The sequence below is a fragment of the Xenopus tropicalis genome, chromosome 7 (genome assembly GCF_000004195.4).
Source record: "Xenopus tropicalis strain Nigerian chromosome 7, UCB_Xtro_10.0, whole genome shotgun sequence".
Taxonomy (NCBI): domain Eukaryota; kingdom Metazoa; phylum Chordata; class Amphibia; order Anura; family Pipidae; genus Xenopus; species Xenopus tropicalis.
Window position 1 is genome coordinate 106,751,197 of NC_030683.2, and position 25,208 is coordinate 106,776,404.

The window sequence follows — 25,208 nt, forward strand, 5'->3', positions numbered from 1 at the left end:
TCCTATCCTACAGTGCAGTGTACTGAGGGCCGCCGGCTTCAGCACATCCAGAGAATTCAGCCAGCAGGAAGTGGAACAGATGGGCAGGGCTAGTGGGGTTTTGGGGGAATTTCTCAATAAATCAGTCAAAACACAACTTTTCTAGCACAATCCTTCTATATCTAGAGGAGTATAATTCACTGGTACATTCATAATTTTTATAGGATATGTCTCCTTTAAATGCAAAGCTATGTGACATTTTTATGTGACATTTTCTTAGAAATCAATGTCGACATCATTCAATAAGTTAAACTTCCCCTTTTTAATGCTCTGTGATGTAACTCTAAAATAAAGAAAAAGAAACTGATGATCAGGTTGTGCTAATGGAGCTCTGAGGTACAAAGCAGGGGCCATTATGCAGGTGTCAGCCCTGACAATAAGATAAATAACTATATATATATATAATATATATATATATATATATATATATATATATATATATATATATATATATATATATATATATATATATATATATATATACACACACTGGGGTAATGTGTATGGTATATAATACAAGCCACTCACCTACGTGCACCCAATTAGTTTTGATTGATTCATGGGATGAGCTGTATTTTTTGGGTATATATATATTCAGAAAAAGACAGAGCACACCCTAATAATAATCAACTGCCCCGGGTGCTTGCAAAAAACATGTATAAAGCAAGACAGTGAGCCGCACACACAGGGGCTTAGTTAGAAGACAAAAAATTTTTTTATTAATGAAAAAAATCCAACGTTTCAAGCACCAACTATGCTCTTCCTCAGGGTATATATATATATATATACATACATACACACATACATACACACATACATACATACACATGCATGCACTGGAGCTGAATTCATGCATGTGCTGATCCCAAATGATGTCCCATGTTTAACAGGTCTCCCCCTGTAAAGTTTTTTTTTTTAAGGTTTTATTGAAAAAGGGTATATACTATAGAGCAGTATTGGGGGGGAAAAGTGATTATTTTGAGAACTGTGCGGTCAGCTTTTGTATTTAAATAGGAAAATTTATTTCCTGGCACACTGGTCCCTTTCCTTCCTGTGACAACCCAACAGAGCTGTCATGGTTCATGAGTCATATTCTAGAGGGGCTAGGTAGTGATTTGGGCCAGAAGCCCATGCCAGCCAATCAGATGTTTTGTTTCATTACTCTAAATGTTAGACAAGCAGTAGCTAAATGATTACTGGGCAAAGCCAAGTCAGCTATAACTAATAAGCATGGGGTCACAAGAGTCATGATGTTGGGGTAATAGGATAAAAGGTGCTATGTTTGCTGTAGATCTAGTAACCCACACCAAGCAATTGGCTTTATTGGTCAGCTGTTTGAAAGCATGGATGTGATCAGTTGCTATGGGTTGCTAAAACTGGCCAAACTATTATTATTATTATTATTAACATTTATTTATAAAGCGCCAACATATTCCGCAGCGCTTTGTAATGTTCCTTTACTTGTATTATTCTAATATGTGAACAATACATCACTGCAACCTGGAGGGGCCTTAATAAGATTTGGCATTGTAATGGGAATAATGAGATGCAGCTCAAGGTAGGATGGAGAAAACCTTGCTATAGAGTAGTGTCTCATACTTATGTGGCTTGTTCCATAGCAGTTGAATTATTGTATATTTTTGTAGGCTTTCTTCTGAGATTGAAATCCACAAAAAAATAATTCTCTTGGTTCCTTCCTAAATGGAGTAAAGAGACCAAGTCTGCAGTGTATGTTATGGAAAATGTTACTTTAGTACTATGTCAGTATTATCCAATTTGCTGTAGATCTTTATTTTATTTTTCAGGGTTTTTTTGTAACTTTGTACTAGGATTCAATTTACCCTACCAACTAGGCAGTAGATTGAACAGGAAACTGGGATACCAATAGGAGAGGGCCAAAGTAGACAAGTATTAATTGAGTAATAAAAAGTAACAATAACATTGTTGGGCTACTGGGGTCAGTGACCCCCATTTAAAAAGCTGGAAAGAGGCTTAAAGGATAAGTAAACCCTTTATCCCCTAAAATTAGTTGTACAGCCACAGAATAACATGTATTTCTCCCTACATGCAGATTTATTTTGTTTCTCTATCACAAGCAGCTGAATAGCAGTTATTTTAGTTACTTCCTTCTCTAGCGTGAAGCTCCACCCCCTTTTGCATTCTGAGCACTTGTTCTTCCTCTGACTATGAAGACCTGAAAGAGCTGCCTATTCAGCTTGCTCACTGCCTCTGCTCCACTAAAAATCAATCAGGCGTGCACAGAAGGCACCTGTTTGAGGTCATCATAGTCAGAGAGAGAAGGAGTGCTCAGAAAGCAGAAGGGGAGGAGCTTTACGCTAGACAAGTCAGTAAAAGAGCTGCAGTTCAACAGCTTATAATAGAAAGACTAAATAAATCTGCATGCAGGGTTAAAGGTATGTTATTCTAGGGGCTGTACATAGTAATTTTAGAGATTGAAAAAAAAAAAAAAAAAAGTTTACTTATTCTTAAGAGGAAAAGGAATAAGAGGAAAGCAAATAATTTAAAAATCATAAAAAAGGCCAATTTAAAAAAAAAAAAAAAAATATATATATATATATTGTGCAATTCTTAGCAATTCTCTAACATACTGTAATTTAATTCAAGTGTTAACTACCCCTGTAAGTCTGTCTAAAAAATGAATGGGGTCATGTTATTACTGACCCCCAGCTTGTTTTTGCCTACGGTGGTTGCACTCTCTGTTCCTACCAAAGGAAATAATTAACGATTGGGCAGGCAAATTGGGCATCACTTTGCACTTTGCTATTTTATATTGTTTGAAACAGGAAGGGCTGCCCGTCCCCTGCCAGTGTTTGGATACAGATGCTCACGCACGCTTTTCTCAGCAAAAGCCCAGTGCTAAGTGGTGGTGTAAATTTCTGCTTTTTGGGATCTGGCGGCCCCCTGCAGAATGTGCGTAATGTGTCACCGCATACGGGCCAGTGCATAGTTTACACGTGGTGGTAGTTGTTAATGACGACATCCTCCCAAAATTGTAATTCTGAACAATAAGATTGCTACTTAAACCAGTATTATTCCTTGGTTCTGTCAGTTCTGCTTCAGGCCTGTTAATGGGCTACTTTGTTTCAGGTTTCAGAATTAGCAGCACAGAGAATTTAAACAACCATATCAACACTCCCTTCAATTGCAATTACTTTTTATTTTAATTAAAACCAGTGATAATTTTAAAAGGAGAAGGAAAGTTACTGTCACTGGAAGGCGGCAAATGTTAGGCGCCCAGCAGCGTTTATTGGGCTGCAGCCACCTCTCCTTACCCGCTCTGCGCTTACCACTTCCACGTCGTAGCGACTATTGCGCTTTCTGCACTAGAAGAGCCGAATTTCTGTTTTGAAATACAGTTCTTAAAGTTACTAGCGGTGGCTTTTTGCCTCCCCTGGTACCTAGCTGCTCTCTGCCGCTTGAGCCAAGGTACTCGCCTTACGTTATGACAGGAGTGACACTGACCCCCCCCCCCCCCCAGTGATTGTAATCGCTGGTTGATACCCCGGGCCCGCATTCATGTTAGAAAACTGCATTGGCCCAGCATTCATACGACTAAGGGATCCTCATCTATCTTCGGAAACCTGAGACCAGCGCATGCGCAGTAATTTAAAAAATCCCCCAGTGATTAGACCTTTCCTTCATCTTTAACTGATGGGGTCAGAGTGGGTGCAAGTATGATGGCTGTATATTGGAAAGCTTAGGATTCTTCATTGTGGTTTTTGGAGGGGCAGAGTTATAAATCCCTTGTTAGTTGTTACAGTAATTACACGTTGTAGTAATTGGTCATTTGATCAGGGCAGGCTTGGACTGGCAATCTGTGGATTCAGGCAAATGCCCGAGGGGCTGCTGTAAGACCCCATAGACAGTCACTATTTATTGGGCTGTTTGGGCCTCTGTGTACTTCTGCCAGGGCCTATTTTGACTCCCAGTCCAGACCTGGATCAGTGTCATTTTTTAGATTCCTTTCTTTGCACTGGGGCCCTAGGCATATTAACATTGGCTCTGTATGGGGTAGCAGGACAGTGGCACACAAAGGTATTGCAGGACCGGCGCGCACAACAGCCGGGAATTATAAAGCAGCACATTCTAGATAGCACGCTCCCACTAGGCCACAGCTGCAGAAATTTTGCCTGAGGGAGTCAGTGGGAATGATATTGTCCCAAGTGACCCTCCCCTGTCCCTGGCACAGCACAACAGCCATGGGAGGAGTCACCACTGGGGGATTTTTGTCCTGCCACATACCTGAGATTCCTTTCCACCCCCCTGCCCTGCCCTCCTCCTTTACTCCCTGTCTCCCTGGCCATTCACTTCCATGGAATCATCCCCCTTGGCCATGACTCACTCTGTCTACCTCTTACCCTCCTGCATGAGTTATTGTGGATTCCAAAAGCACGGCTCACAGGTTTCTCCTGGTCTGTGCATCACTTATGCATCAGCCGACCTGAGCAGGGGATTCCCATTGTCTCACTCACTGGGTATGAGAGCAGAAAAACAGCAGTCATTGTTCAGCTTTTTAGCTGGTCAATATTATCTGCCTGGCTTATGTTTGTTGCTCTTAAAGGCCATGCAAACCCAAATATAATATCGTGTCTAAAGAATGATATGAAAATATATTTCTATGCAGGTTTCCCTTGTACTTTCATTAAAAAGTTTCCATGGGTTTTTTAAAGTTATTTGCAAATTTAAACTAGGTTAGATTTCCTTATATAGAGGCAGATGAAGCGTGTCCAATCAGCAGTTCTCGGCAATGTAGAACCCAGCCTGAAGCAGGTTCCACTGTACAGTAATAGCACTACAAGCCTTCCTATTCCTTTTAAATAACACTTTATATTTACCACTTATACCCGTAATGCACCGGCCAGTTGGCAGCGCCACTCCGGCTGAAAAGCATATATCTGTGCTGACCCTCCCGTTGGTAAATCTAGTTTAACAAATCACAATATTATTTTTGTTTCAGGTTTTTGCCAGACTACTCCCAAACCCCTCGTCTGCCAGATAAGAAGCATGGATCCGGACGATGGCCATTTTGGGGTGAGTACTGTGGCTTGGTTGCAAGGTGGATAGGGCCCAGAAAAATATTCTACTGGAATGTCACTTTATGCCCCTTGTATGTAGGGGATTTCACTGACTGGTGCCATGTGGTACATTCCTATAGAACAATTGAGAAGTGGGCAGAGAATTCATACTGAGAATATAGAGGCATCTTAGTGGGATGAGTGAAACACTGTTTAACAGGTTGGTAAGAAGCCATATAACATAGGCATTGCACCAACACGTTGAGAAACGTCTGCTCTTCTTGAATATGTGATGGTCAGAGTAAACAGTAGGGTAGCCCCCACTCGTCAGAATAAACATTTGGGGTGCACTGTGTTGGATTTGGCCCAATATTGAATTTTCTACAAAAGCTATAGCCTAATACTGGGCTGAATCGTAATTGCATATACTCATTTAAAAAAAAATAAATAAAAAAAAATATATATATATATTATATTTTGTCATGTGACTTTAAGGGTACACTAAAACTCATGTATGTCAGCAGGTGAACCCCCAGCTTTTCTACAGCTGGAATTCCTGTTAGGCTTAGTGGGAATGGCTACATCTGAATGTTACCACCCCCCCCCCCCCCACTGACCCATGTCCCTGGCAGCCATCATTGAGGAGTGGAAATGGCTGTCAAATTTACTGGGCCTATAAGGTTACCTGGTGTGAGGCATAATTAATGACCTCAGAACACCCTGTATCAGTTGATAGCCATGGCACAGCAGAGCATGGCACACACTTGTTATGGCGCAAGCTGGCGGTGAGAGACAGCCTCCTGAAGTAAATGTTAGAATGCTCTGTGTGTTATAAAAATAACAAATAGAGCTTGAAAAGAAAAAAAAATAACAAAAAGAGAGATAAATCTCACATTTCCCTTCTAACAATGCCAGGTGATTAGAGCATGGTTACCCAGCCGTAGAGCCTGCCCAGCCTTCCCCATTGTGCCAAGGCATATCTGAGCAAATAATAGCTTTTCCTGTTTGCATTGTGATTTTGGGTTAAGCGCAGCACGGAGTGACCTGCACACAATTGCTCTGCGCTGCATCAGGGCTGCGCCTCTCTAGCATTCTAAACGCACCATGATTCATGGGAGAAACCCCACTTCCTCTAATGATGAAAGAAAGAGATAATAACAAGCAATTTTAGCAAATGGTTACTTAAGTTACCTCATACTTGTGGCTGGAGTTTAGAGGAGTGGGAACCCCAAGTAAGGCAGGAGTATGAGCAGGCATACCAGGCTGAAACTGCAACTAATATCCTCCCTTGTCATGGGATGCTGGGAATTGTAGTTCATTAGAAGCCTGAGGAGCAGATTACAAAAGCTAGGTGAAAACCGTAGCTTAGGCCCTCCCTCTTCTTATTAAGGGCCCAGAGGGCACATTTCTTTTCTGCTCAGCTCTATTCCAGCCCTGCTTGTTTCTGAAGGGAATCTAAAATAAACAAATTAAAAGCACCAATTAATTGTTACAGGGAATCAAATACAATAATTAAAGCTTTAACACACAGTCGGGATACATTTGAACTGTAGTTGAAGTTTCCTGTTGGAAGGCAGTGCTTACAGTAATTATGTTTATTTTGCATTCTTTCCATTTCTTGCTCAGAAGCCGTTCCTGGCCTCTTATTGTAGGGCTGGTACCAACACTGCCAGGTATTATATCATTGTACCAGCGCAAAAGTACTTTCATACGTTGGCATAAAGGAAATATAAACCTTCAGAACAAAGTAATGCACAATTGCTCAGTGGGCTCTTCTGAGCACTTTTGCAATGTACATTAATAATTTTCTAGTTGTAAAGATATTTTTAAAAAAACTGCGCCACCTGTTGGACAGCATGTGAACAGCATACGGCACCATGGTTTCAAATTATTACATTAGTATTTATTATTATTATTATTATTAGTTAGTATAAAAACTGCAAATATCTAGTAACTAGAAAAAAACACAATTTATGTAAATTGCAGAAATGCAGAAGAGCGCTCTGGTGTCTGAGGAAAGATTTTGGTGCCGCCAGTGGCTGAGGAGTAGTATTGCTACTGCTAATGAGCAGCAGTATACATTTACCCACATATGGTAAAAAAGGCACTAAGTTTGCCCAGGAGCAGTAACCCGTAGCAACCAATAAGCTGTTTGGGTAGAAAATTCTACCTACTGATTGGTTGCTATGAGTTACTGCTCCTGGGCAAAATTGGGGCCTTTTATTACATAACACAGTTTTTTTTCTGTGTTGGTATTGCTGTCAAATAAATTCTTTTATGTCACATTCTTTGGAGTGTGCTGGAACTTCCCCTAACTATGGCTCTATCTGTACAGGGTTTGTACTCCAAGGGGTCCATGTCGATCATTGGAGCAGAGGATGAGGATTTTGAGAATGACATTGAACCGGTAAGCGCATCTGAGATTGAAAGCCAAGATTTTTGGTAGACCGGGCTGTGTTGTGATTCTGTATCGACACGCAGGGTTATGTGCAAGTGATGGCAGTTTTCCTATAGCTGGACATGTATGGGACCACACAGGCCTGCATTGTGATTTGACTGTTGACCTGAGCCCTCACCAAATGAGTGAATCTTTCTGTGTGTGTTTGCCAAGCTTTTGAGTCCCCTTATCCAAAGCAGCCAATCAATCATTAGCTTTTACTGGTCAGTTGCAGTTAGAATAACCTAAGCAGTCATCTGATTGGATGCAAGAATTGTTATGTTGGAGCAGTGTCCTATTAGATTTGCAGTTCTGTGATGCACCCAGTACAGGGCATCTTTCCCATTCTCTGTGCCTCATTTATTCATTCATACGACTTCCCTTGATTAAGCCCCCTGTGTAGCAGCTTCCTGTTTTCTATGGAACCTCTTCATGCACCTGTGCCTCATTTCCCTCCCGCACTCTCCTTATTGTGTGACTTACTTGGTTATCTCCGAACTCCCTCATCCTGTTTTTACCTCCTTTTTTTCCTGTACAAGGGAAACTGGGTTCTGTTTAATTTTTAATTAAAAGAAATGTCCTCCCAGATCCTGGGCACTGTAATGTCAGACTTGCAGTTAGAGCATTTAGTAGTTGTCTCACTCATGCCCTCCTTGGGAGTGAAAGTAAGACTAAATCATTTCCTCTCCTATTCTACTGTAAATAGTTGTAAATTAATCACCCCCCCCCCCCACATATGTTACTGTCTACAATATTTGCTGAGGTTTTGTAACCAATAATTGGATCACTTTACTGGTCTGCTTCAACTGATATGAGAAAACATTTGATTGGTCGCTATGGGTTACTAGTAGTGATGAGCGAATATGTCCTGTTTTGCTTTGCCGAAAAATCTGCGAAACATGTTTTGTTGTGCTGTTTTTTGTTTTTTTTTGCCACCCACGCCCATTTTGACGCGCCCGTGCCTTTTTTTTTTTTTTCTTTACGCAACTGCACCTGTTGTGACACGGCACAAATTATTTCAGAAGTTTTGCAAAACAATTCGCCAATGGCAAAATGCGGAAATTCGCTGCAAATGTATGCCTGGCAAAAAAATTTATGCCTGGGGTTCCAACCTTTAGTTAAAGCCCCCCCCATAGCTAATAACAAGGAGCAAATATAGGATAATATTGGTGTATCAGTTATTCAGCTATAGTTCCAAGAATATCTAGGGCACCCCAGCCATTGCCCCGGTCTTAGTCCCAATTCCAGCTTACCTGATAAGCTGGACTTAAACGTTCAGATTTTAGTCGTCTTCCGACGAATGTTCAAATATCAGTTGTACGTTTAAATGCAATGATCTGAAACTAACATTCAGACTGAAATTGTAGGATGAAGCCCTAAAAATACAAATCAGAGGATGTTCTGAACAGGAAATACTTGGAAGACACCAATCGTGTGAAAGTGACTTTCATTGCAGGTCCCCCAAGGATATCATCCGATACACAATACATGCACAGATGTTATCGTTATGCGACCAAATTTTCTAACCTGGCCAATCAACTAAACCACTGATAGCCATGGTACGAAAATTATCAGGGTGATCCAAAAAGTTTTATACGATTTTATCTGTACCCGTATGGGCAGCTTTAGGCTCAGCTTTCAGACGTATCTTGTAGCAATGTGCAGGGTGGCCCGAAACCTATGGGTTGGACGGGTTCAAGTTGAAATTTGGGCAACCATTGTGGGTTCAGGTTGGGTACACTCTACCGATCCCGAAGATTCCCTGTCTTGGAACCAGAGGGGTGTGCAGAAGAAGTATACAGAGCCTACAATGGCTGGTCCTACAATGGCAACATTTTGCGGGTTAGGTTTGGGTGTTAATTACAGTTTTGTAGGTTTGGGTTGCGTGTAATTCTATCACTTGTATCTTGAGAAGCAAATATGCGTTATCCTCAAGTCTCAACCTAATTGGCCTTCAGATGAGCTCCCTATGTCACTGCTTCAAGCCTACAGAGTCTTACTGGTTGTCTCTTTGCTTTTTACCCCACTGTGTGCCCTACTCATTTTCTCTCTTGCTTTCTCTGCAGAATATGGTTGATGAGAGCAGTTACTTCCGAAGCATTGAGCTAGTGAAAGAACACCCGGCCTACATTATGGTGTTCTTGCAGCACGTGGTTCTTCAGTTTGACCCCAGCCCACTGGTAAGATGAGGCAGAAAAAGCAATGGTAATGTGGGACATTTGATTTATATGTGGTGCCAGATGCGGATGTTCCCCCGAGGGGTGGCATTTAGTGCAGGCAGTTGTGACTCACATCTGTATCTCAGCATCTCTCTTTTCTCTTCAGCTCTGTTTCCTGCATGCGGAGATGCTAAAGAACCTTTCAGCCAAAGAGCTTAAGAAAGTCTTCATGGATTTTCACTACACATTTCTGATGAAAGGAGCGGTAAGCATATGCATGGGAGGGGAGGGGGGGGGGGGCACGCAGGGTTTGAGTGACACTTTTTGTATGCCCATTATAACTTTGCATTGCATAATCCCCATGAACATGGCTGGTGTAAGATGGTAGTGACGGTGAACTAAGTCCAGTTGTCCACAACAACCATTTATAAGTTTGTTTTTTTTTTTTAGCTACTGCAGGTTAGATAATGCAAGCAAAGCTCTGATTGGAGCAGTTAGGCATATAAGTTAAACTTTCTATGCTATATAAATCAGTGGGGCTTATTTATCATCAGTGGGAAAATTAAAATAAGAACCAATCTGTGTTCATCTTCATTTAGTCAGTGTCAAGTAGAACAATGAAAGCAATAATTTTGTCTGCTGTGAGTTTCTACCCAATTTAAGGTGGCCATACACAGCACATTTCAACTGCAGATGTGGGTCCTTCAGACTGATATGGTAGCTTATCTACCCGTTTATGGGAACCCCCCCCCCCAACGGGCCTACCCAACCGATATCTGGTCTAAGATCTGGCCTAAGATCTTCAGGCCAGATCTCGATCGGGCAGGTTTGATTTGGGTCCTCGGTCTGACGGCTCGTATACCCACCATTTAATTTAGATTGTTTGGCCCTAGGGCCTAATGATCAAATTAGCCTGATATGCCCGTTGGGCAATACCCCCAATAACTGAGGTCCCCATAAGAGCGTATCACACTGTGTATGGCCACCTTTACATTGCAGCAGTTGTCATAATGTGCTGTAACTGTGCCTTCTGTTACAGGTACTGCATGTCAGTGTGCCAAACAGCGTATCCTTTGAACTGGGTAAGTTGCATTCTTCTCCTGTAATTGGACAAACAAAGGCACCCAGCATCCTGTATGGGGATTTTTCTTTTCCCATTCACTAAAGTACCAATGCATCCGTTAAGTGCACTGCCACTCTTAGCATCCCCTGTCCTCTTATCTGTGTTCAAGGCTGAAGAGAGTTATGCTTTAGCAACTATCCCACAGTGGACTACAACTCCTGGCATGTTTCAAAATCTAGAAGCATAAAAATAACTAGAATGAAAGTGAGTTTCCCCTGCCTGCCATATAGATCTGGCCTGGGGTGTGTTACTGCTCCCTGGTGTAAGTGCTTGGTGTGTATGTACATTATTTTGTGCTCCTCTTTACACACTGACATTACAATCTTTGTGTGACTTTTGAGGCCGTGATGCAGAAACTCATATAATGCTACACGGCTTTCCTGTCTCCGGGCCTACTGCTTGAGACGGGGGGCCTCTAGTGTACAGCCAGAGTACTGCAACCGATAAATGCCACATACTCAGAAAAGTACCCATAATGCATTACAATTTAAAGTTGAACCAAGTAAAAAAAGCATATAAAGCCAGAACAGGCAGATTTTGGAGTTTCAGCTTTTGTAGAGCTTGTACTTAACTTTTAATTAAGGGGAAAAAGATAACACTACTCAAAAACTGATCTTTGCATAATTCAAGATATATTTATTAAACATTTCTAACGGTTCTGAAGTTTTTTTGTAAATGCCATTACTATTGAAAATAGTATTTGTTTGTTTCTTTCTTTTCTCTCATTCTGACTCCTGAAACAGCATAGCAGAGGTCAGAGCTTACCCACTATTTGTAGCTCAGCCTATATGTGTCTTTGTCCCTCTGCACTGCCCCCTGCTTGTGGGCTGAAGCCTGCCCAACATTTGTAGCTTGGCAATGCCAGCATGTCCGTGTTTCAGTGTTTATTTCCGCAGCTTAATAACTCCATAGGCTTTGGGTTGCACTGAATATATGAATATAAATCTGTCTTATATCTCTTTGGTGCAGATCGGACAAGGCCTGAGATGATCCCAGAAGAAACCCAGAGAAAATATGTCAAAGACATTCAGAAGCACCAAACTGAGGCCATTTCCCAACAGCTGGAGGACTTTAGGTACATATTCACATTACTCACTATGGCAATAAAAGGAAATACAGACTTGAGTCACTTTGTATATATACAGTTACATAAATAGACACAGCATTGTTCAGGAAGCACCTTTGCAAGATAGTGTCCTGGAACTTATACATAACTTGCCACACATATAAGCACATTGGTATATATGCGCTTCCTGTCATAAGAAGTGCCTTCTTTAGTAGCATCTTGGTACCTTAGTGCAGCATGTCACAGTGTTGCCGTATACTGTGCCTTGGCTTATAGCTGACAGCGTGACTTAGTAAGTGCCTTATTTATGTGGTGCCTTGGAACCTAAGTGCTGCATGCCACTAGTAGTGCCTTCCCCACACTGCACCTTGGCTTATGGTTGTAAACACCAAATAGAATCCACTGGAGAGTTTGTGCAGACTTTATTTAGCATTTTCCAGTGGATTCTATTTGATGTTTATGATAAATTCCTTTGGAAGTAGTGACCCCAAACTGTACTGTACAGAGAGATACAAGACACTACTATTTTCTTCTGTAGTCCCTTGGAATATTTTTGGACTGGCTAATGGTTCTAGCATGCTTCCATCATTTTGGTTAGGAATTTAGAATATAGTTATACTAGGATACTGGTTACACCGAGTATGGAAGAAGGCAGGCTGCCCATCTGATATTCTTTCTCCCTGTAAGCCCCTCGGATAACTACTGTCTTTTCACGTCTAGGGCCAAGCGAGTACTTGGTATGACCCCTGGGGAACTGGAGCTGAGCGAGCTTGAATCCTATCGAACCAACGACCGCAGTATCCTGGAAGCCAAAGAGAAGCAGTTGGCAGAGCAGCTCCTGGCACGGCTGGATGAGATGCAGTCAGTACATTTAAACCCTGTTATATCTCTGTTATGGGGTGAATATAGCTCAGTTATGGGGTGTAAAGCTGGTGCATATTCCCTAGGGGTTGGGTGCTGGAGACTGTTAGGACTATAGGACTTTTCTAAGGGTGAGGATGCATGCAGTGATTAGTAGCTGCAACTTTTTAAAAAGTCACTGCGACTAAGCTGCACAGTGAAAACCGTGCATGATTAGTCACAGCGACTTATACAGTAACCTATGGCGGGAAATCGCCTCATGTTTCTTCGCCCTAATAGTGAAAACAATTGGAGCTACTATTAGCAATACTTGACACAGCTACTAAAACAGACAATGCTGGTCATTTACTAATAATTATTTCTACATGTGTTTTAGCAGAGGCAATTCTCTGTAGTGTCTTCACCCTTAAGCACTGATATTTTATCAGTTGCCCTTTTCTGAGAAGGTATAACCACAGGAATGAAAGGCAATGGTCTCAGTAGGCCATTACACTTTGCTAGGTTCTAAACAATATAGCATAGCATTTTATGTGACAACTAAAATAAGGCCTCTATGTGTTATAAACTAAAGGGGAATGTTCATTTTTTCATTCACTTTAGAATGATGTAAGCATTGATATTCCCTGCTAATTTGTAGTTTGGACTTTTTTGGTGATTATTTTTTTTTTAATTATTTGCACTTTTGGGGGTCACTGACCCCATCAGCCAAAAAACAATTGTTCCTTGAGGCTACAGAGTTATTATTGTTGTTACTGCTTATTACTTACTCAGACCACTGCCTGGTTGTTGGGGTACATTACCCCCTAGCAACCCGATATTTATGTATGTATAACTTTATTTACAAAGCGCTACAAGGGTACGCAGCGCTGTACAATCTTACAAAATACGAAATTACATACAGGGAGGACAAGTGTTATAATAAATACAATAAATAAGTATAAATACTCAGATATTAAGTGCCATGTGGTGTGAGACACCAGTTGCTGAAATTCCAAACTGGTGAGAAGCTAAAAAAAAAAAAAAAAATAATAATTCAGTAAAGTAATTGAAGACCAATGTAAACTTCCCCTTTAAGAAAGTGGAAATTACATGATAACATGTATTTGTAGGCTGCAGTGACATTTGTGGTGGTTGCAATCTGTGTTCATTTGTTGCTGTTATGGAGTCTGTGTGTGTTTTCTGTTCAGCTGTACATGCTTGTGTTTGCTCTGCACTTGCTGTTCTAATTTGTCTCTCATATGTGTGTGCTTGCACCCTCTTCTGGTGTCTCTGCAGCACCTTTGATGTCTGTACAGCTTGATGTGTCTGTGCAGCCTGCAGTACCTGTAATGTCTGTGCAACCTGTTGAATCTTGGCAGCCTGCAATGCCTGTCATTGCCTGCCTTTTTCTCTGTAGCTTGCAATGCCAGTAATTGTTTATGCAGCCTTTTGGTGTCAGTGCGGCCTTGCGGTGCCTTTTGGCCCTGTGTAGAATATGGGTGTCTGGGCAGCCTTGCGGTACCTGTGGGTGTCTTTGTAGCCTTATATTGCCTGTGGGCATCAGTGCAGCCTTGTGGTGTCTTTGGGCATCAGTGCAGCCTTGCAGTGCCTTTGGGCATCAGTGCAGCCTTGCGGTTCCGTTGGGCATCAGTGCAGCCTTGCGGTTCCGTTGGGCATCAGTGCAGCCTTGCGGTTCCGTTGGGCATCAGTGCAGCCTTGCGGTTCCGTTGGGCATCAGTGCAGCCTTGCGGTTCCGTTGGGCATCAGTGCAGCCTTGCGGTTCCGTTGGGCATCAGTGCAGCCTTGCGGTTCCGTTGGGCATCAGTGCAGCCTTGCGGTTCCGTTGGGCATCAGCGCAGCCTTGTGGTGCCTGTGGGTGTCAGTGCAGCCTTGCGGTGCCATTGGGCAGCCTTATATTTACAAATTGAAATAACTTACGCTACACCTCACAAAGTCACAGTTGGTGTGTGAAAAAGTTTTAGGACAAAAACAGAAAGAGAGAGACAGAAAAAAGGCACCTTCGCACCAATTGATGCAGACTATCACAGGGACAGCCTTATATTGCCTGTGGGTGCCTGTGCAGCCTTAAAGTGCCTGTGGGCATTGGTGCAACATTGCGGAGCCCTTGGATGTTTTTGCAGCTCTGCCGCGCCCATGGGCATCTTTTCAGTTCCTGATGGTGCCTGTGTCAGCTGTGCATCTATGGTGGCTTCCCTGCCTATATTATCTCTTGGGCTTTCCAGTTCCCTTATTGTTTGCCTCACTCCAGATGTGCAGCTATTTTAGGCAAAGATAATGAATGTGCTGGGCCAGGATGGGAAATTCAGGACCTTTTGTGAACCCTTTACCACTGGGAATTAAACTGTGCAGTTAGTTTTCCTTCACTCTTAACCCCTGAGTCAAGCTCTGACATCTCTGCCTTCTTGCTGAACTATCAATGCCAAGCTAAGCATTCTGGGTATAGTAGTCCAGCAAATGCTATAAAGGCGCCAATAGGGTGACCCTGCTACAGTTAGTTAATATATATCCCAGCACATAATTTCTGGAGCCCATGGGAGCCATGGGGTTAATGATGAGGAAGCAGGCATGGGAACTATCCTGCGACCTGCCCCTCTATCCCTAATACAAAACATCTGCCTGGTCTTTCACTGGGTTGCATCACCCTGCTGCGGTGGCGGGTATATAAAGCGCTTGCTGCAGCCCCGTCCTACACTCACTTTCCCAAGACTGCAAGATCCTTGCTCTTGCCTTGTACCATGAACAATCGGCTACTTGCACCCAACAAACATGATATCCAGTGGGTGAGTTCCTGGGCATGAGGGGCATGATATTGGGGGTTACTAATAGATTAGAAAATGGAGGTTTCCTCAGGAGGGAGGACTAGTAGCTGTGTTGTGACACATTTCAAAAACGCCTGCAGAGAATCACCCCAGCCCAGCCATGCAGCACAGGCAGCTTTGGGTACTTCTCCACTGGCTAAATTAGACCGCATGTGCCATGGCTTTTACCTCACTCATTCTAAAACTTTAGTGTATTACGGTAAGTTTAGTTTAGTTATGTTTCAGTTTATTAAGTTAAAATAGATATTCCTATATATGCATGAGGCAGGCTGCACTGGTCTCTGCACAGCCATGGAACTTCAAATGGTATGCATTGCCAATTAGCCTGTTGGTGTGTGGATGTTGCATGTGTCTAGTGTTTCCTGGATGCGTTGGCTGCCCTGAGGGTGCCAGTCATATTTGAAACTGGATACTCAGGGTGTATCTGTTTTATGCATGACGGAATGGTGAAATACAGATGGAGCTAGCTTTTGTGGATGCTGAATTGTTCAGGTCATGTGACTGGACTTTTGCAGGGATTTCACTAGGTTAATATGGAGGTGTGCCCAAGGGTGGTAGAATGCTAGAGTCATCTGAGATTAGTGATGCCTGTGTGGCAGAGCAATGGATTTTAGCTGAAATAAAGATATGGGAATCAGAGGTTGCAATGTGGTATAATCAGTGACTACAGGCTGGTGTGGTTTGGGTGGGAACATTCATGTTGGAAAAGAAAGGGGAGATTATTGGAAGGAAAACATGGTTGACCAAATGTGCAAAACCAGTGCATGTACCACAGGCTTAATGACATTGGTCCTGTTGTTAAATCTGATGCCCCTCATTCCCAACAGCACTAACGTTCTTCTCTCTCCTTTTCCACAGCCTAACTATTGCTCCAGACGAGGAAAAAAGGTACACAACTGTCCTTTGTCCCACCAGCTCAATGTATTAAATACCCTTAACAATCTCTTCTTCCAACTTAACCAATACTTAGTTAGACAGTCACTTGCACATAACATATTGCTTGCCACATTTTAATGCCCCCCCCCATGGTAGGGCCCAGCAGGTTATTCCACCTCTGCTGCTCTCCTGCTCCTTATGCAAACTTGAAAAAAGCTGGTGGCTACAGAAATGGAGTTCCTTGTACACAAACTTACTTCAGGCTTGGGGATATTGGTAATCCTTTATTAGTCACCTCTGCCTCCTCCACTTTGCAGCTCTGCCATCTTTTGTGCCATTGTAGCCTACATGAAGCACCTGGGGGTGAAGACCAAGGCGGCGGATAGCAAAAAATCTAAAGGAATCTTCTTCAGGAAAAAGGTGAGGAGCAGATATTGTTATTGATCTCTGTGCTTGTATTGCTAGATCTGTTAGGATCATCACATTTGGGACACACAATAAGCATCCCTGTCCCTCGCTGTGCTGAAATGAGCCCTCTAGATCTCTGTTCTTCTCCATGTTTGGATCAGACTCACCGAGTCCCTGTTCTTCTCCATTCTTGAGTCATTTTCTCCAGATTTCTGCTCATTTTATGCTTTTATTAATCTCTTGCAGTGCATCTGTGTAAACATGTCCTAAACCCTGCTTTGTCTCAGGTTTCTACAAATAAAAAGGATGAGCCTCTGAAAACAAAGAAAACATTCAGCATCTTGGATCCTATGCGCTGGAACCGAAATGATTCTCACTGTGAGTACCGAGAAGCCTTCCCTATGTGTTCTGCTGGCACCTTGGGCAGGTCTTGTTAAATGCATGCCTATCTCTTACTGGTAATAACACTTTTTATCACATGTTGTGTCACTGTCACTCTTATATTGGGAATCATATACTATCTTTCTGTGTAGAAAGGTATTGGAAAGTGGCAGCCCTTCAGGATGCTGTTGAGCTACCTTCTCCTTGCATGTCAGTCAGAGTTGCATCTGAAGGCTGCTTGTTAACCGTGCCTGGTATGAAGCTTGACTAACACCTCTGTCTCTAACATGTGGCCAATTCACTTTGGAATTAACTTTTACTATGGCACTACATTGGCAGGAAATGCATCATATTATTAAGACAAAGCCAACTTTTCAGGAAACCCTATAGTTTCTCAGTGTTATAAAGTAACATGACATTTAAGGTTTGTATTTTAGGGTTAAATACTGCAAAAAAAAATAACCCTGTAATATGTATAACATGATGTAGCCAGTGTTAATATCGTACTGAATTTTTGGCACTTTAACATAACTCCTTCCCCCTTGGTTCTGCAATGTTTGTGCCCTCTAACCTCCTTTCCTTTTACTCCGTAATATCTGAGCCCTCTCCATCTCCTCTCTGTACCCTGCCTGTTTCCTGTCTGTTTGTTCTCCAGTTTACATTCCTTCTCCATTTCCTTCTTTGCTTGTTCTCCAGTAGCAGTGCTCTCTCCATCTCCTTCATGCTTGTTCTCCAGGGTACATTCCCTCAAATCCTCAGACTTGTTCTTGTTTCTTTCCATCTCCAACCTCCTTGTTCTTAAGTCTCCATGGCCTCCCTATATCTTCTCTCCATGTTCTCTAAGCTCCTTATCCTCACAATTTCCTCCTTTCTCAGCCTCCGATAACCATGCCCTCTCCACCTCCTCCCTGCTTGTTTCCCAGTCTCCATGCCCATCCACCTTCATCCATCTTCATTCCCTCCCTACATTCTCCCTGCTCCTCCTCCAGTTTCTGTACTCTTTCAGTCACACATTCAGTCTTCACACTCAGTACAATGGCCACTAAAGTTCAAGCTCAATTTAATATTATTGTAATATGTTATTATAATATTTCACAACCTATGCTTATATTTGGGAAAGTCGGCCCCAGTCTGACTTTCAAATTACAGCCTGGTTTCTAGGGTAAGTGGCACCCTAGCAACTAGATAGTAGTATGAATTTAATATTGCAGAGCTTTAGCGCAACATGTTAAGTGATTAAAAAAACATAAAAATAACAATTAGTAGCAAATTACAATAAATATGTTATCATGCTAAAAGTTAATTTTTAAGGTGATAAAAGCCTTTTACTGTCATTGTCTGTTAAATAAGTCTGCCATGTAGTCAGCACCTCTGTCTCTGCAGCATCTTCTGTAAAGCTTGCATTTGTCTTGATTTCCATTGGGGTGCATGGGTAAGATGCATGGTGGCCTCCTTGGGAATTGCACACTTAGGGGCATATTTATTACAGTGTGTAAGCCAATATAACCAGTGATGTTGCCCATAGCAACCAATCAGCAGTTAGAATTGAACAGTCACCTTCAAGTTAGAAAACAAAAGCAACAATCAACCAATCGGTTGGTATGGGCAACATCACCGGTATAATAAATATGTCACTATGTCTGTGTTGGGCATAGCTCTCTGTTTGTTGCATGGCACTCTTTCACAGTCCCTCTGCCTTTATGGGCGTGCTGGGTGTGTGGGTGGCCTCCTGTCCTAGCTTGTCTTCATGCCATGTTTTGTTTTTCCCTTTTTCCGCTCCTCCCCGTGTTTTTCGCAGATGTTGACAGCAGACCATCCAAAGTTGAGCCCGAAGGTACCTTCCGAACCAAACTCACTAATCACCCCACAACCACCTCTCCACATCTCTCTTCTTCCACATCTTCTCTTTGAGGGGAATAAAAATGCAACTCCTTGGTCTAGCAGAAAGGGGTAACATCCCGGCAGCTGAATACATTTACACAGCTTCAGTATAGGATATAGAATATTTCCACTCTTAATGCAAAAGAATGCCCTGTGCACACAGTGAGCTCTCCTCCTCCTATACATTACAGGGAAGAACAAAACATAGCCCTACTTATAAAAAGGGTATTATTTCTGCTAGCAAATCATTAGAGTGCTTATTAGGAGGCAGGGATGTTAAAACTACTACCCCCAAGCTGTTGCTAAAATACAATTTTATTTCTAAAGCTTCAGTCCCATGAAGCAGCTATGTTTGGCGCATTAGCCTCTCCTTCATCCACTTTGATTTTAGCAGCCACACTCTGTCTCCCAGTGCAAGAAGCATAATTAGCTTCATACAGTAGTTGCTTTCCTGCATTCTTGGAGAGACAGATCTATCTTTAAAGGGTACATAATAAGGACCTGCTAAATAGGGTGTAGTTAGGAATAAGCGGGGGCTACAAATATGGACAAGCTGTAATGCTTACTGTCAGTAACCAGCCTTCAGCCTTTCACTTGTTGTTGAAGTAAAACTCCCTGCAACTGCCCCCCCTTCCCATCCACTGAAAGCTGAATTATTTCCCCTAACCAGGTAGAAGTTATGAAGTCAGAATAGAATATAAAAGTAAGTCAGATGCAACCGAATAACAATTAAAACAAATGCTTTTAAGTCCACGTGTTTTTGGATGCTGGGGTTAGTGACATTTATGTTTGCAGGCTGGAGAAAAGGCAGAATGGTGAGGGTAATAATTCAAAAACCATTTAAAATAGACAAAAAAATGTAAAAAATGCTGATTAGTTGAACAGTTGGTAATGATAGGTCCTTGTCTAACTAAGCTAGCACTATATACATAATACTGAAACCGACCCTTTAAACAACAAAAAACATGTTCAGAGAGCGAGGGGCAAACCAGACAGATATCTGTGGCAGCCTTAATTGTAGCGCCACATCTTTCTTTTATTGTGGGTATTTGTGACATTTTAACCCACCAATCCAATTGCCCCGATCCAATGGGACTATAGAAAGGTCAAAGTGTTCCATTAAGAAGATCAGTGCGCTAAACCTTTCTTTGCTCGTCCTGCAGTGAGAGAGAGAGGCTGCCAGTTGCCACGCGGGTGCTTTTCTGCCAACTCTGCACTCTGTTTACATAGTTTAAATCGAATAAGAAAAGCACCCAGGGGATGAAATGAAGGGGGTAATCTGCTTTAAAGGGCAAGTCACAGAGTGCACTCTTAGTGATTGTTTCGTCAATTGGCGCTTTAAGGGAATAAATAGGAGATGTGTAATTTCATTGCTGTGGGACGAAGGCTTTTAGGCCTTTCATCTGATTTCTCTTTCCTTTCTCTAAAACATGCTCTGTCACTTGGGTTGAGGGAACGGGATTGAGCTAAATCTGATCTTTTTACGCTCCTATATCATATACTAATCATTAATGGGATTTTTCTTTTCTGTATTGTTTTATAAAGCTGACAGTGCCCAGAATCTAAGGTAGAGTAATATAATCCAACAGGAAAATAAAAGTATGTGTTCAAAATGAATTAACGTAACTGGGCTTGGAGCCTGTAATATTCAATGTGATTGTCTAAATTGGAAAAGGAGTTAGAATCTGGTTATGGGTGTAGATAGTGGGAAGGCATTTAGCTAATGTAAAAAAAAATAGCCACATTTTGGTTGCTCTTCTGAGAAGTGATAAAGTCTTTATCGTGACCGCTTGTTTTTTTGCAGCTGAGAAGCCAAACCCGGACAGAAGGGTCAGCCAGGGGCAGAGAACTTTTGATAGGAGTGACAGCAGCACAGCGAAATCCAAGAACAGCGAAGGGCCTGATTCTGTGGTGTCTGTAAATATCATCCCCCCTCCTAATGAGCCCAATGATCCTGACCCAGGTAAGTGTGAGGCACAATAAATGAGCACTAGCATAACCAGCACCTGCACTGGAGAGCATAGTTGAAGGCAGAAGGGGGGGGGGGGTGCATGGGTGGTGCCATTAGGATGGTTCTGGAATGGAATATAACTGCAGTCGTTTCTCTCTTTCTCCTCTGAAGCAGTGACTGATGGGGCATTGTCTAATGATGCATCTGAGGTCCTCAAAGGATCCCCCACCACTGAGCATTGCCCAGCAGACCAGACTGAGGAAAGTGCAGAAAATGAAAGGTAAGGCTTACTGGGGTAAAGCACATTCTGCGAGGCTATTGCTGACACTCTTCCGCATTGTGCCACCTTCCCTTCCTTCTGCTTTTGGGCCCTGCAGAGTGACCCAACTTGCTGCCAGGCTCCTGTGGTGTCCTCCGTCAACTTGTTGCCAAGCTCCTTTGGTCTCCACCATCATGTTGTTGCCAAGCTCCTGTGGTGTCCTCCCAAAAGTTGTTGGCTCTTGTGGTGTTCTAAGTCAATTTACTGCCAAGCTTCTTCCTGTTGCAATTTTGCCGCGCTACCTTGCCAGGCTTCTGAAACGGCAAGGACTTCCACTGGGTGCTTTTTTTTAAGCTTCCATGGTCGCCCTGTTCTCTGTTGCGCCAGATATTATTTGGCTTTCTTCCTTCGTTCTCCCCTTCTCAGATGGACACTGCACACAGACACACAGATTACGCTAGCTTGATTTATACCCCTTCGCCACACATCACCATACACCTCTGCCTTGGATCCATACATTTTGCATCCTATTGGCATCACTGAGTTGGATACACTTGGGGTTGTCGCTTTAAAACCATACTCTTTCTTACCCTACTGCTGGCTTTATATAGATTTATTTTCTTGCAGCAGTTTGCCATTATTGCTTGCATTAATCATTTTCTCTAGTTTCTTCCCACAACATCTGACTGTATACTTATCTTTGAGAACAAGCTTCTTGGCTCCTCACAAATTGGGGTCTGTGCAGTCATTTGTCTGTCTCCTCCCCTGCAGACTGGTTGCATACATATATAAAAATGTATTGACTGTTGTGTGGTCCCTTTTCTACCTGCTGTCGAGATCTTAAGTATCTAATATAAGATCAGCCTTGCTTTTATTTGTACAGCACGCCTGCCTGATGCCTGAGCTCGCTTTGCAGTGTGGTGCCTACCCATTAGGACAGCTGAAGGGTTAAATTGCCCATGATGCCTCTGGGGTAGGCTCTGCAGAGCTTCCAGTCTATGTCTAGAGGTTTGAGTTCGGTATAACTAACCCTCCATGCTCTGTTCACAGACGAAAGAAAAGGTCAGTGCATGTTTGGGAAGTGGCATCCTGGGAGGTGTTTGTATAGTGGCTCCTTACAGGGCCTGGCTAAGTATTACCCCATTCCCCATGCTTCTGACTTTCACCTTATTGCCTTTCTCTGTCACCTTCCAAATTCAATCTGTAGCCTCCTGCCCTGTATCATAGACTGACAACTTCTGGGACTCTCCGTTTGGCGAAGGTCCTTTTGAGTCCCAAGACCTTAAGCATATCAGTACCCTTGAATTCATCCCTTTCCTACACTTAATGGGGAGCCCAGTTTCCATTGCTCAGAAGAAGAACTGAATTGTTCCCTATTGGTGTTGATCCCCAACCAGTGGCTCAGGGGCAACATGTTGCTCCCCAACCCCTTGGATGTTGCTCTCAATGCCCCCAAACCAGGTAGTTATTTTTGAATTCCTGACTTGGGGGCAAGTATTGGTTGAATAAAAACAAGATTTCCTACCAAATAAAGCCCCTGTAAGCTGATAGTGTGCATAGAGGCTGCCTAATAGCCAATCTTAGCCCTTATTTGGCTCCTCCATGAACTTTTATGGTGCTTGTGTTGCTCTCAAAGTCTTTTTACATTTGACTGTGGCTCACGAGTAAGAAAGGTTGGGGACCCCTGCCTATTGGTCTGTCTGTGTTATCTTTCCCATTCTCTGTGTGTTAGCCACAGTTGCCCTGTTATTTTGTTCAGCATCACTTTATTATTGCAAGTTGTGTGGCTGTTTAAGTTTATTTCAGCTACGTGTGGTTAAACATTGCTACAGTGTTGGTGGTAATAATAACAAATAGTTGTTTATGTACTAGACATTCTTTTTGTGTATCAGTGGCAAGCATTTGCTGTCCTAGATATTCTTAGAGCTATAATGGAGCTAAGAGATGTTTGATCTCATAGGAGCTTAAACTGATACTGTAAGTGTTCCCCATTAGATAGATAGATCCTCATTTAGTCTGTTGGTTCCTGGAACCATTGCAAAGAGCTGAGTAACTTGTTAGTGCTGTTTAAGTAAATGGTGACGTTATACCCTGTGCAACGTATGATTCTAGCTGTGGCCTTTCATATGTGTTTGTGTTCTGTGCTCACATCTGGTTTTCCATGAGTTTTGCCTGTCAGTTCTGGACTAGGATTCAAAACAGGCCCTGGCATTTTAAGTACACAGAGGCCGAAACAGCCCCCCACCAGCCAAATAAATAGTCTCTACTCTTGACTTTCCCTTATTGATCCTTCAAAAATCTTTCCTCTTGCCTTATCTTTATTGCTCCCTCTACCCACTTTGTCCTTGACTTGACTTTGTTACTTTTTCCACTATCTTTGCGCTTTGATTTTTTTTTTTTTTATCTCTATATCATCTTTGCCTTGGACTTGCCCTCTTTGGTGTTTCCACCATCTTTGCTTTTACCTTGCACTTTGCCATTATCGAATGTCCATATTGCTGTTCCTCCATCTTTGCTCTTGCTTTGTCCCTACCTCCTCTTCTTTCTTTCAAACTATTCTGTAATGTTCTCGCTCTGTTATTATACGCAGATTTCTTCATTCCCCTCTTACACAACCAATTATTTGACTTTCCCCGACATTGTCCTTTCTCTCATGCATGCCTTCACCTCTTCCCTTAATATGTTGGTGACCCTTTCTCGGGGCGAATTGAACAGGCTCTCTGGTAAGCTGGGCCGCTCGGAGAGCCTACGAGTTTACGAGCGCAAGCGTTCCCAGCGCGGCTCCTCCAAAGCCAAGCAGACACGTTCCCGTAGCGACGTTGACCTGGAGGCAGCTGCCCGAGCCAACGACTTGCAGGGCACCACTGGCAAGCTTGGGCCAAAGCCTGGCAACTACACGTATGTTGGGAGCAGTGGGAGGACAAAATCACACCACTCAGTGGGCAATGTTTTGTGCACTATATTGATCCACAGATATTGCAACAACGTTCTGTGCTATAGCTGTTAAATTTGAACTTGCATCTTGTTGTCAGAGGTGGTTATCTTTTCTCTTCTGCCTCCTTCCATTCTGGAACTTTAAATACTGTTTGCCTAGTTCGGTGAGGCAGAGTCACTGTGAGGCCAACTGTATATTGTTGATATGTATATATTGTGTATATGTATATCTATTTTTTTAGCCTATGCACACTCTTCCATTCTGACAATAAAAACCCATGCATAGTTGCTATGGTCAGTTACAATAGCTCAATGTTTCCCTGTTCCCCATTATGTAGCCCAGAGCCTGGAGGGAGTTCAGAGGGCCCGCTGCCCTTTCTGCTTCCCCAGTCTGAGGAGACTGAGCCGCGCGTTCAGGAGGCCGAGAGCGACCCCCCAAACTGGAGGGAGCTCGTCCCCCCTGAAATACTCCTCAGGCTGAAGAAAAGCGAAATCAAGCGGCAAGAGGTCATCAATGGTATGTGGGTCAGACCACCTTGTTTCTATAGCTCTTTGGGCATTTTCCTTCTTCTTTATGACTCATTTTAAAGGTATAAATGTATAGTGTCCGGCATGACCACATTGGCATACACTCATTTACTCCTCGGTGGAGTGGTCCTAGCTTTCCTAAGAGGTTTCTTGATCTGTTTCCTCTTGCTCTGATTCCATACATCTTCCAATCAATGATTCCACCAACCATCAGTGACTGTTGCTCTCTCTTCCCTCCCCCCAGAGCTCTTCTTTACAGAGCACGCTCATGTACGGATGCTTCGTGTGTTGCATGATGTCTTCTACATCCCCATGCAGAATGGATGGATCCCCACCTTGGAGCTGGAGAACATCTTTCCTAGCCTGGATGACCTTATCGAGGCTCATGGTGAGATGTGAAGGGATAGAAGTCCTTGGGTTGGGCTGACTGTAGTTTAGGGGCCCTTTAAG

General features: G+C 42.8%; 1 protein-coding gene across 8 annotated transcripts in view; it reads left to right on the forward strand.

Moving 5' to 3' along the window:
- The window catches only part of arhgef1 (Rho guanine nucleotide exchange factor 1), a 50,404-nt gene that overhangs the window by 14,465 nt on the left and 10,731 nt on the right, over positions 1 to 25,208 (forward strand). Inside the window, exons 1-18 of one of the 8 annotated variants that reach the window (XM_012967441.3) lie at positions 4,379 to 4,535; positions 5,018 to 5,091; positions 7,411 to 7,482; positions 9,579 to 9,692; positions 9,838 to 9,936; positions 10,711 to 10,753; positions 11,764 to 11,869; positions 12,581 to 12,721; positions 16,399 to 16,428; positions 16,734 to 16,836; positions 17,112 to 17,202; positions 19,004 to 19,039; positions 20,891 to 21,049; positions 21,209 to 21,317; positions 22,347 to 22,358; positions 24,012 to 24,194; positions 24,569 to 24,747; positions 25,003 to 25,146. In XM_012967441.3, coding sequence (XP_012822895.3) covers positions 4,394 to 4,535; positions 5,018 to 5,091; positions 7,411 to 7,482; positions 9,579 to 9,692; positions 9,838 to 9,936; positions 10,711 to 10,753; positions 11,764 to 11,869; positions 12,581 to 12,721; positions 16,399 to 16,428; positions 16,734 to 16,836; positions 17,112 to 17,202; positions 19,004 to 19,039; positions 20,891 to 21,049; positions 21,209 to 21,317; positions 22,347 to 22,358; positions 24,012 to 24,194; positions 24,569 to 24,747; positions 25,003 to 25,146 — 1,837 coding nt within the window. In that variant the 5' untranslated portion in view covers positions 4,379 to 4,393. Of the gene's footprint in view, positions 1 to 4,378; positions 4,536 to 5,017; positions 5,092 to 7,410; positions 7,483 to 9,578; positions 9,693 to 9,837; positions 9,937 to 10,710; positions 10,754 to 11,763; positions 11,870 to 12,580; positions 12,722 to 16,398; positions 16,429 to 16,733; positions 16,837 to 17,111; positions 17,203 to 19,003; positions 19,040 to 20,890; positions 21,050 to 21,208; positions 21,318 to 22,346; positions 22,359 to 24,011; positions 24,195 to 24,568; positions 24,748 to 25,002; positions 25,147 to 25,208 lie in introns of those variants that run through there. The other 7 variants (XM_012967442.3, XM_012967446.3, XM_012967443.3 and 4 more) reach the window with 7 other exon arrangements.